Raw genomic sequence first — 12,359 nt, 5'->3', positions numbered from 1 at the left:
TTTTTTTTTTAAGATTTTATTTATTTGAGGGCACCTGGGTGGCTCAGTCGGTTGAGCGACTGTCTTTGGCTTGGGTCATGATCCCGGAGTCCCAGAATCGAGTCCCATGTCTGGCTCCCTGCTTGGCGGGAAGCCTGCCTCTTCCTCTGACCTTCCCCCACTTCTCATGCTCTCTCTCTCTCTCTCAAATAAATAAAAATCTTAAAAAAAAAAAAAAGATTTTATTTATTTGAGAGAGAGCAAGCAAGCACAGAGGGAGAGTGAGGGGGAGAAGCAGACTCCCCGCTGAGCAGGGAGCCCGATGTGGGGCTTGATCCCAGGACCCTGGGATCACGACCTGAGCCAAAGGCAGACACTGAACCGACTGAGCCACCCAGGCGCCTGGGTGTGGGTCTTCATATAAAGTCTTTGATTAAATCTCAGCCTGCACTGCTCCAGGCAGATGAGGCAGTGCCAATGGGTGACAGCTATCTTGAGGCTAATCTGATCCATAGTAAACACAAACTTTTACCATAAATCGAGGCTAATTAAACAGAATGGACTCAATTACTGGAGGTTATCTGACTTCTAAGTAGCAGACAGAATTCGTGACCCATGCCTCCAACATAGACTTGAACTCTTTTTATGCACAAGGTACTTCGCCATCCATATCCCTGACCCTGAAGTCTCTTCATCGGAAACTGGAACATGGTGAAGGTAGAAGGGACAACAAGGGGCACATGATTATCTTAAATAGTGCTACAACCCCCAGTACCTTGAACACTGTCTGACACATAACAGGTACTCGGTAAGTATCTACCGGATGAATCAGACATTTGCTGCACTGCATGTGACAGCATCAACAAGTTATGTGCAGAGTAAAGAAATGAATTCTGCCAGGGCAGACGAGGGAAGGCTTCCCAGAAGCAGTGAGGAGCCCTTTCCAGGACGAGCAGCTTTTCATTTTCAGCAGGCAGTGGCTGCAAGAAAGCCATGTGGACAGGAGTATGCCAGAAGCAAGGCTGGAGGAGATGGCCTGAGATACTTTCCAACTCAAATTCCCACCAACATTTTATCTCCTGGGGTTTTGTCATGCTTCATCATCTCCTTCAAACCTTCAACTTTAATAAAGGGGGTACATACAGAGGGGCTGCTGTGTTTCTCTACCAGAAAATTAGCTAAAAGCAAACAGAAGGTAACAGAAAAATAAATACTGTGGAATGTTTTCTTATTTACCAGGCACTGAGCCTGTAAGACTCTTCGAACCTTCTGTGAGAAAATCTGAGAACACCCTCCAAGTCCACCAGAAACAAGCCACTTTGAAAACAAATTGCTGCCCTCCATTTTTCTTCTCTTTCACTGATAAACAGTTTTTAAATTGGTTTATGCAAAAACTACTTGGTTCCCAAGAGAAAAAGAAAATCTAAACACTTCATAGTCACAGTCTTACAGCAGGGAGAAACTCTGGGAGAAAATGAAGGCACGTGAAAGAGAACAGAAACTAAAATCCAAAAACCAGGGAGAGTTTAAAAAAAAAAAGTGAGAGTAAGGGAAAACAGCAACTGGAAAGTTTTCAAAACCTCTATGAAAGTTCGGAAGTAAGCTACTTCCCATCACATTCTCTTTAAAAATGGAAAGGGCACTAATCCAGTTTGGGACGGACAGGGTGCAGTCCCTCATGCCAGAATGAAACCAGCCCCCCGAGTCAGGTATAGAGAATGCTAAGAAATGGGCTCAAAGCCACCGCACCCTTTCCTCCAATTACCAAACCTCCTGGCTCCCTACCTCAGAGAAACCAGAGCCAATTACAGCCCCTCTCACACAGCTCTTCCCCCAAACTGCATTCCGAAACAAAAAGAATAAAATGCAGCTAAATGTGGTATTAAAATTAAAACAGACCCAATTGAGGCGAGAGAAAATTCAAGGTGCAACCGGGTACACAGAACTTTTCCTTCTGAGAGATGGGGGGGCGGGGGGGAGGAGGCCGAGTCTTTTTGAGAATCAAAATAAAATCTTGCTTTTGCAATAGCTGAAGAGATAATGAATAAAACTCTGCCTTGGAGAGGTTTCTTAATTCCTAGCTTTTACGCTGTTTTTCAGCACGGGTCCTCCGCCCACCTCTGCAAACTGATCTGCGCTTCTGTAATGAAGATCTCCGGATAATTGCCCACCGATGGGCAAATAACCACCCTGGAGACCGCTGAGGGCAGCAGCGAAGGGAAAGCACCCCGTTTGCAATAACAAGTTTTCATGAAGGAGTTGCTAATTATGAGCATATATATGCATCCCAGAAGGGTTATGTACCAGCAGCGCAAACTGCCACCTCGCGCCTTTTAATGCCAATTCATCGGGAACTGGGGTGGACGTGGGGCGGAAGGAGAGGGGTGAAGAGCCCTACTGAAAGAGTAAGCGATCAGGCGATCTGCATCCCCAAATCCACGACGCCAGCCAAGGGAGGCTTTCTCAAGAAGCCATTTCCAGGGAAGCTGGATTTAAAATGTAATTTATCAGATCGAGTCTCCTACTACGGAGTCTCCTAACGGCCAGGCCCCGGCTTGGGAAGGAGGGCCAGGGAAGGAGGGGGAGTTCGTGGTGAGAGTTTACCTTAGAAGGCGGCCGCGGACAGACAGGCCTTTCAAAGCCACCGGGGCTCTGCCCCAAGGCCCGGGGCGGCGCGGAGGGGCAGGAATAGCGCGCGGCTGCGAGCCCTGCGGTGCCACTGGTTCCCCAGCGCGCAGTGGGACCCGACTCCCACAGGTGGGCGGCGAGAGCAGGGGGCGCCCCAGTTCCCTGGGGGCGCGAGGGAGGTGTGGGCAGAGAGGGCTTTGCCTTAAAGAAGCAGGGCGAGAGGGAAGCTCGGGGTTTTTCGGCTGTCTGGGTGGTTACCCTTAACTGGATGGTTACCGGCTCTTCCCCAAGACAGGAGGAGCCCGGGCGGAGAGAGGAGCCCCATGCACCTCCCACCCACCTCCCTGCGAGCCTCGGCCTCCTCCAGGGGCGCGGTTAAGCCGCACGGCCGCGGGCCACCGTTTGCATGCTCCCAGGCACGTAGGAGCCTGCACGACCGCACGCGGGCGGGGGAAGGGCGCCCGGGGGCCGAGGAGACCCAACCCAACCCGATCCCGCTACGGCTCACCCCCGCACCCCTCACCGGTGTTGGCTTTGATGTTCTCCCGCAAGAAGTGGCCGCTGGAGAGATGCTGGAGGCCAAAGCTCTGAGCGATCCTCTGGCACACGGTGCCCTTGCCCGAGCCGGGCGGCCCAAGGATGACCGCGCGCAGGAGTTTGGAAGCCATTGCCTTCGCCAGGCAGGGAAGGGGCGGCCAAACAGGCAACCCGGACAGCAGCCTCGGAGAAGCCCCGGGAACTTTGTTGCTGCTGCTTCTGCCTCTGACACTCTCCGCTCGCGCGGTTACTCGCCGGGCGCCCCTGCAGGGGGAAGGAGTGACTTTTGAGACAACCCCTCCCTTCAGCCCCGCGCCGGGGCCGGCTCGAAGGCGGAGAAAGGCGCCACGCTACCCATCCCCGCCCTCCTCGCCCCCACGCCGCGATTCAGTACGAGTCCCGAATCCCCGGGTCGACCTCAGGGGCTCGGAGGGCCGCCCGGCCAGGCCCACCTCGGTCCCTTCCTCTTTTGCTCCCCACGGCGTTCGAGGAAGGGACCAGGCGGCCTGGCATCCCCGCGCCAGGCTCCACCGAGGGGGAAGCCGGGAGGGGCGGCGACTCCACGCGCGTGCCTCGTCGCCCCACGCACCGGGCGGCCTGGGGGCTGAGCCCCTGCCCCGGCCCTCGCACGTGGGCAGCGCTGAGTCTGCGCCGCGGCCCCTCCCCAGCGGCTGTCAATCCCCCGGAGTCGCCGCCGCCCGCCGCCCGCGCGGACCGCCCAGCGCCCACCTCCGCCGAGGGTGAACCAATGCGCTCCCCGCCGCGGGGAGCCCGAGTCCGGTCGCCTCTCCACCCCAAGCAGTCAAGTAAACACACACCTCGGCTGGGACGCGGCACTCCGCGAGGCTTCCAACCCGGATCCCGCTGGGCGGCGCCACCTCCGCCCGCCCCCACTCCGAGCCCCAGCCGGCCGCGCGGGACTCGCGCCTTACGTAAGCCGGGGAGACCGGCTCCGCGCGAGTCGCCGGCCGGCGCCCCCTCCCCTTCCCGCCGCTCCGCTCCCACCCCGCCCTCCCGGCCCACGTGCTCCCCACCACCCAGCGGGGGCTGTAGGGGCGCAGGGACACACCCTTCTCTTGCGGTCGCCTGGGGACCCCGTCTACTGTTGAGGGGAAGGAAAAATACAACTTGTTGATCGCCTACTGTGCGTCCAATTCAGGGCTAGGCGATTTCCTTACGCAACAACCGTTCCAGATGGAGTATTCACAGATGAGGAAAGGAGGCTTGGCGTATCGCCGTTCATTCAGCAAATGTTTATTGAGCTTATACCATGTTCCAGACACTGTTTTAGGCGCTTGGCATATAGCTGTGAACCAAAGAGATGGATGGAGGTTTGAACCCTCAGCTGCCTGACTCCAAAGCCCAGGCTCCTTAGGGAAGAGGGAAGGAGGGGATGATCTCTAACCTGTGCTCAGGTTCTTAGAGCGAACTGATTTCAGGACTTCAGGGCCCAGGATGTTTGGCACTACAGTTATAACTCACCAAGTCCAAAGGGTGCTATCTCCTCCCTCCCCTCCCCTGCGTATCCCACTCCATATTCTCTTAAATCTGTTCCTATCCACCCAGCCACCCCCACAGCCTTCATTTCCCACTCGCGCTAGTGTGATAACTGCCAGCCCTTAAGTCTCTAGCTTCCGCCGGTCCATCCTCAGTGCGGCCGCCAGAGACGTTGCTAACGTGCAAATCAATTTCTATTATTTCCCCACCTCAGATAAAAATCGTCCCTTCTTCAGGAGAAGAGCCTCCTCTAGAGTCCTGGCTGCACTGTTGGGGGGCGGGGGGCGAGTTAGTAAGAGCCTGGCAGAGTATTTCTTTCTCTCTGTCCCTGACATCCCCAGACCCTCTCCTCCAGTACCTCCTCCAAAGACAGCCAGCCAGACAACGCCTAGTCTCCATCTACCTGAGAGCACATCCAGGCCACCAACCTCAGCTCATCATTTGTTCAATAGGCTCATTCCCTTGTCTAAAATATCTCAGAGTTTGCTGTAGACATCAGGAGGTTGTTACACTGAGCCCCTTCAGCCCTTCACCTGGGAACAAAGAGGAGAGCTTCCGTGAATGTGGGGGTGACTTAAATCTCCCCTCCCTTTCCCTCCATATGCTGTTTAATATATAGTAGATACGTTGCAGTCCTCCTCAGACCTGAGCATGCATCAGAATCACTCAGAGGGCTTGTTAAAACAGATTTGCGGAGCCCCTCCCCAACAGTTTCTGAATCTGTGGGTCTGAGGTGGGCATTTTTTAAAATTTATTTGACAGAGAGCGAAAGAGGGAACACAAGCAGGGAGAGTGTGAGAGGGTGATCCCAGGACCCCAGGATCATGACCTGAGCCGAAGGCAGACACTTAACGGCTGAGCCACCCAGGCACCCCAAGGTGGGCATTTCTAACAAGTTCCCAGGTAATGCTGAGGCTGCCAATCTGGAAATCAGCCCTTGAAAAGTGTGGTTTCCACACTCTGAAAACCTGCAGCTCTGCTGCATTGAGCTTCATTGAACACATGGGAGATATGTGGCCTCATGGTTCCTCTGCCTGCTCTGGGAACTTTGGCCCTTAACCTCTTCTTTTTCTAAAATGAGGACATTGGATTTACTATTCCCAAAGGTCCCTTTGTATCCATCAAGCATTGATTCTGTGAGTTCCCACAGGAAATAGTTCCTAGCCCTCACAAACTAGATGAACTATATCCCACCTTCCCTATCACCCAGTTCTTTTGCCTACTTTTCGGAAATGTGTTTACCAACATCACCTTATAATTTCTTGGAGCAGCATTAGCCACTCACGCGGTCGTAGGACTTAGTGCTTTAGGAGTTTAGGAGCTTATATTATGAAACAAAGAGTTGTGACGTAGGTAAACTGAATGAAGAAACCCAGCCGAGATTGGAAGGAGCCCTCCATGTACCTTCGCCATGCACAGCCAAATCAGGCTCCTACAGTCCAGCAGCTGATTGGAAGCAATAGAACTGGAAGAAATGGGTTTTGGAGTTTAACACCCCTGGGATTAAATTGCAACAGCACCATTCACCACCTCTGCAAGTCTCTTCATCTCTGTGAGCCTTGGTTTGCTGATCTGTAAAAGGGAGCTAATACTTATTTCTTAGGCTAGTAGGGAGGCTTAAATGAGCTAAGGTATATATTGGATTCAGCACAGTGCTGGGCATATAATAAGTACTCAGTGGTGAACATCATCACTATTATTAACCATGGGACAATTATTTAGCTTCTCTGATTTCAGTTCCCTAATTGTGAGGAATAAATGAGCTAATGTGACAAAGTATTTCGCAGACTCCCTGGCCCTTGGGAGATACTCCATAAATGGTAGCTATTTTTATCACACATACACTCATTTAATCAATGTCTTCCTATTTCCTTTGCCTGGGGTTTTATTTTTTTTATTTTTTTTTAAGATTTTATTTATTTATTTGACAGAGAGAGACACAGTGAGAGAGGGAACACAAGAAGGGGGGGTGGGAGAGGGAGAAGCAGGCTTCCCACTGAGCAGAGAGCCTGATGTGGGGCTCAATCCCAGGACCCTGGGATCATGACCTGAGCCGAAGGCAGACGCTTAATGACTGAGCCACCCAGGTGCCCCTGCCTGGGGTTTTAAATCTGTTTATAATATTTATCACAGTGTACAAAGTAATATATATCTATGTGTTTGTCTCCCCTAGAGACAAACTGTAAACTCACTCTAAGAGGAGGGGCCAAATTTTATTCATCTTTCTATCCTCAAAAATATACAGCACTTTGCCGTAATAAGTGCTCTGTTAATGTTGGCTATTCTCCGCCCCCCCCCCCCCCCCCCCCCCGTCAAGCCCTGGCGTCTCTGGGCAACTTCACTGGGTGGTAATGCAAAGTCCACGTTTGATCTCACTTTACACATCCCTTACATCAGATTCTCTTACCTGGACTGCCGTGCTCCTGTTTAGTAAGCGTTCGTCATTTCCGTATCACTGTCAGAGTTTTGCCGTAACCTTGTACCACCTTGGTTCTTATCCACTTATCATGTTTCTTGAAATATTGACTCAGTTTGTTTAAATAATTTATTTAAAAAACTGAATGTAACTCACTAACCATAAATAAGAGGACACACTAAAATAAATATGAGAAAAATAAAAAAAGGTTACCAAATTGTAGCTGGAATCTACTAAAGTCACTCGTGTGCAGACCAGGTTGGCTCCCTCAACAGCCAGATACTTATGAAAGGCTCTTCCCACTAGGACTTCCCTCTCAGGAATCTCTACAGGTTTTAACTTACAGCTTCCCTTCCTGAACCTGCCAGTTCATCTGTCAGTATCCTGCTGCCAACCAACAGCCACATCATTGCTGTGTCCCAGGTTTTGGTCTTGCTGCCAGACCCATTTGATCTGACGCTTGGCTCGCTGTTGATCTGGCTCCCGAATGGCATTCCCACTGTTCTTCACCATGGCCACAGGCCAGCCTGCCAACTCTAGGGTCAAGTTCCAACTATCCTCACCTGCCTCCACCACCTCTCTACGACAAACGTGGCTAGTCCCAAACTGGCAAGTCCCAAACGTGGCTCTCAGATCCCCAACCCAGATCATAGGCCCCACTTGTCTGAGAGATCACCAGGGACAAATCATTCTGAGGGACAAACCAAAAAGGTATCATTTAAAAGACGTGTCTTGTTGGAGAGCTGTACAGAAGACCCAGAAGAGAAACAAAGGTCAGAAATGCGCTCACCAGTTTAAGAGAAACTGATTCAGCAAAATTCTAAGCAAGGAAGGGCAAGTTAGCACAAGGGTTAAGAGGATGGACTCTAGAGACAGATCGACAAGTTCAGTCTTCAGCCCAACTGCTTACCAGACGTGTGATGTGTTCCTTAATCTGTGCTTCATTTTCTCCACCTGAAAAATGGGAATAGGAGCAGTTTCAATCTCATAGGTTGTTGTGCCTACATGAATTAGTATATGCAGAGGCTTGGAACAACGCTTGGTGTGTGGTACGCATTATATAAGTGTAAGTTTCATTATTATTGGTTCTTCAACCCCACAAAGTGCAACGTACTTCATGCACTAGAGGCAGGTTCTTGGGAGAATTAAGCCTTGCCAGACAAATTTATTCACTACCAGGGCTACCCTCGTGTGATTTGTGTGTGTAATTTGTTTTCACATAGACTTTCATATATTAAAAAACAGCTGTCTTGGGGCGCCTGGATGGCTCAGTGGGTTAAGCATCTGCCTTCGGCTCAGGTCATGATCTCTGGGTCCTGGGATCCAGCCCCGTGTTGGGCTCCCAGCTCGGCAGGGAGTCTTCTCCCTCTCTCACACACTCTCTCGCAAATGAATAAATAAAAATAAAAACCAGCTGTCTTGTCCCATCTGAAGCTTCACTCTTTATTTATTTATTATTTTTTGAGATTTTATTTTATTTTTTATTTATTTGACAGAGACACAGCAAGAGAGGGAACACAAGCAGTGGGGAGTGAGAGAGGGAGAAGCAGACTTCCCACCCAGCAGGGAGCCCGATGTGGGGCGGGAGCCCAATGCGGGACTCCATCCCAGGACCGTGGGACCATGACCTGAGCCGAAGGCAAACACTTAATGACTGAGACACCCAGGCACCCCCCCCCTTTTTAAAGAGCTTCTCTCTTTTTTTAAGTTTATTTATTTAAGCAATCTCTACATCCAACGTGGGACTCGAACTCATGATCCTGAGATCAAGAGCCACATGCTCTACTGGCTGAGCCAGCCAGGCACCTGGAAGCTTCTCGCTAAATATTCTGAATTACTCGGCCATTCCTTAAGTAATGTGGTATCCTGCTAGAAACTAGCACGCCAGTGTGTTTTTTGCTGCTTAAGTAAGAAATACCAGAAAGCTCTCCTGTTCAGTCTCAAAAGATTTATAGATAGGTAACATATGGAAAGAATTTTACCTTCTTAATGGAATATAATAATAACAATAATAGCTAATATGTATTGAATATTACTGTGCCATCTACTAGATCTCATTTTGCACTATGCAAATTCCTGGGAGTTAGATGAGCCACAGAGGATCCCCAAAGAGGATGACACGGGACTTTCCATATAGTAGATTATATTTCTGTCCATGAAATGTTCTGATTTCCCTTCATGAAACAGCCCCCCCAATCCTGTTATCTCAAGAGTGGCCACATGACTTACTTTGGCAAATGAAAGCAGAAACTTTAAGAGCTGGGGGTCCCATTGTCCCCTTTCTCTTTGCACAACGGCCAGCAAAATGGCTTAGGTCCCACAGTAAGGATGACCTCACCTCCCTACAAAAGACTGAACCATAATGGACGTGTAACATGAGCAAAAATAAATTTTCATTGTTGTAAGCCACCAAGATTTTTGAGGTCAGTTATTATCCCAGCATAAGTTAGCCTATCTTGACTCTTACGTTCTCAGTCTTTGATGCTAAATGTTGTACAGAAGTCTTATTGATTATATTCATATAATATGATTCAGAATCCCTTCCCACACTGGGTATTCTTTGGATGAATATGTTCCTTCTAAGGTGCCATACACAGCAACACCTAAAGCATTCCAGATGTAGTCTGATAAGCAGTCTCTTCTTCTGGACACTATTTCTTCTGTAACAGGATAGTATATATATATCTTTTTTTCTTTTAGCTTTATTGAGATATAACAGACATACAGCACTATGTAAGTGTAAGGTATATACAGAGCATCTTGACTTACATATATTGTAAAATGATTATCACAATAAGTTTAGCTGACATCCATCATTTCATATAGGTGCAAAAACATGTATTTTTCCTTGTGATGAGAACTTTTAGGATCTACTGCTTTGACAACTTTCAAATATACCACATGGCAGTGTTAGTTAATAGAGCAAGATAATATTTTCCCATATTTCAACCCATGATCCTTCTCCCTCTTCATGTAATAGCTAAGGAATTTTATGCCCATCACCTTAGAAAGAAATAATGCAGCAGAAGAGAGAAACCAAGCTTTGAGTTTTGGGCTAAGCCCCCAGAAATGGAAAAAATGCTTGTGTTTGTATAATACAATTGAGTTGGGAGTTTGTAAATGGTTGAAGGCTTCCTACTCTCCATAGCCTGGACTAGGAAAAATCTCCTAGGGGTGCAGCTGGGTGGCTCCGTTGGTTAAGGGTCTGACTCTTGGTTTCAGCTTGGGTCACGATCTCAGGGTCATGGAATTGAGCACCATGTTCAGCGCAGAGGCTGCTTGGGATTCTTTCCTTCTTCCTCTCCCACCCCCTCTTCCCCTCCTCCTCCTGCCCCCACCCCGCACTCGTGCTCACCTGTGCTCATGCTCTCACTCTCTCTGAGAAAGAAAGAAAGAAGGGAAGGGAAGGGAAGGGAAGGGGAAGGGAAGGGAAGGGAAGGGAAGGGAAGGGAAGGGAAGGGGAAGGGAAGGGGAAGGGAAGGGAAACGAAGGGGAAGGGGAAGGGAAGGGGAAGGGAAGGGAAATGAAGGGGAAGGGAAGGGAAGAAAAGGGGAAAGGAAGGGGAAGGGAGGGGGAAAGGAGGGGGAAGGGAGGGGGAAGGGAAGGGAAGGGGAAGGGAAAGGGAAAGGAAGGGAAAGGGAAGGGAAGAAGGGAAGGGAATCTCCTGGGCTGGAGAGAGGGGAGAGTCAGAGGAGAATTTATTTATTTTTTATTTTTTAAAGATTTTATTTATTTGTCAGAAAGCAAGTGCACAAGAAGGGGGAGCGGCAGGCAGAGGGAGAAGCAGGCTCCCCACTGAGCAAGGAACCCAATGTAGGACTCAATCCAAGAACCCTGGGATCCTGACCTGAGTTGAAGGCAGATGCTTAACTGACTAAGCCACCCCGGTGCCTTCAGAGGCGAATTTAAGTGGAAATGATTCCTTGGAAAAAAAGGACATGCACACCTGTTTACTTCCCAGGACTGAGCCCCAGCATGGAGGATAAAAGCTGGAAAGATCCAAATCCAGAGGTTTGTATCCCCTTTCCCAGGCAGGACCTAGAGAAGGGGCAAGACTCCAGAGTGAAGTGTATCACGTACTGAATCTGGTCTACAAGCAGGTCTTGTTTGGCAAGCACAGAATTTTTAAACAATTTGGTTTTGAATGACTTTGAGGGGAGCATGCCCTCTCCAGGTTCTTCTGTCCTTACTCCCTATTATCTTACACCTGGTCTACTATACCGACTTGCCTCTAAAGGCATTTGAGTTCAAAATCCCTGACTTGCCTCTAAAGGCATTTGAGTTTAAAATCCCAGATGGACATGAAAAAAATCTCACATGATTCCCCATATGCTTCAGCAGAGTAATTCCATTTACTCAAGAGGGTGGCATGAGAAGGAGAGAGGGACAGGTCTCCTGTGACTGAAAATCAGATGTAAACAATGGTGTCTCAGTGAATGCTGATGAGGATGGGTGACAACCAGACCAGGATGCTTCCTCAAAGTTATGCACTTCCAAAATCCCAGTCTCCATCAAAACTGGGGCAAAGCCTAGAGACACAGATTTGACTGAAATGAAGTTTTTACCACTGCCAAAAGTTTGGAGTTCGACATTGTGGATGGCTCCTCAGCATCTATTCCTTTTCTCTCACTGAGTACCAGCAATGAAGCTTGAGGAACTGACCTTGACTCTAGTGACATACCTGATTAGTCCAAGAGAATTTCAATTACCCCTTGCTATTAATTATAATTCAGGAATGGATAAGTGACCCAAACCTGAGCAATTCTGAGGAAGCAATTGCGTGGAAGTTTCTGGGAAGGTTCACAGTAACCAATGGGACTCAATCATTCATTCTTTCAAACAAGATGTCTTTGTAGCCCAATTGTTTTTGACAGCCACCCTATAGTCATGAGGGGGACTAGCATTAGTTTGAGGCCAACGGTGTGGATGGCAGAACAGAAAGATGAAAAGAACTTGGTCCTTGATGACATAATTTAGCCTCTATACTAACCCTGAATTCTTCCCTACTTTTTTGACTTCCTCTTACATTAGCAAATAAATTCTTTATTATTTAAGCCAGAGTGAGTTGGATTTTCTATTGCCTGCAGTTAAGGCATCCTGACATAGGCTCATAATAAATATTAATTTTAGTCTCATAATAAATATTAATTTTAGTCATAGAAAAATTTTAAGACCAGTCTTTTTTTTAAAAGATTTATTTATTTATTTGAGAAAGAAAGTGTGCACACATGCATGTGCATGGGGGGATGCGGAGGGAAAGAATCTCAAGCAGACTCCCCATTGAGTGCGGAGCCCATTGTGG

The 12,359-nt window shown here is 48.8% G+C and overlaps 1 protein-coding gene across 2 annotated transcripts in view; it reads right to left on the bottom strand.

Moving 5' to 3' along the window:
- The window catches only part of AK4 (adenylate kinase 4), a 66,239-nt gene extending 62,247 nt beyond the window's left edge, over positions 1-3,992 (bottom strand). The window contains exons 1-2 of one of the 2 annotated variants that reach the window (XM_021679964.2): positions 3,963-3,992; positions 3,131-3,408 (exon numbers count right to left, since the gene is read on the bottom strand). In XM_021679964.2, the coding sequence (XP_021535639.1) occupies positions 3,131-3,275 (145 nt within the window). In that variant the 5' untranslated portion in view covers positions 3,276-3,408; positions 3,963-3,992. Of the gene's footprint in view, positions 1-3,130; positions 3,737-3,962 lie in introns of those variants that run through there. The other variant, XM_021679965.2, reaches the window with a different exon arrangement.
- Between the last annotated feature and the right edge of the window lie 8,367 nt (positions 3,993-12,359).

This window comes from Neomonachus schauinslandi, chromosome 4 (assembly GCF_002201575.2).
Source record: "Neomonachus schauinslandi chromosome 4, ASM220157v2, whole genome shotgun sequence".
Lineage (NCBI taxonomy): Eukaryota > Metazoa > Chordata > Mammalia > Carnivora > Phocidae > Neomonachus > Neomonachus schauinslandi.
This window is presented reverse-complemented; position numbering and strand designations above follow the sequence as displayed.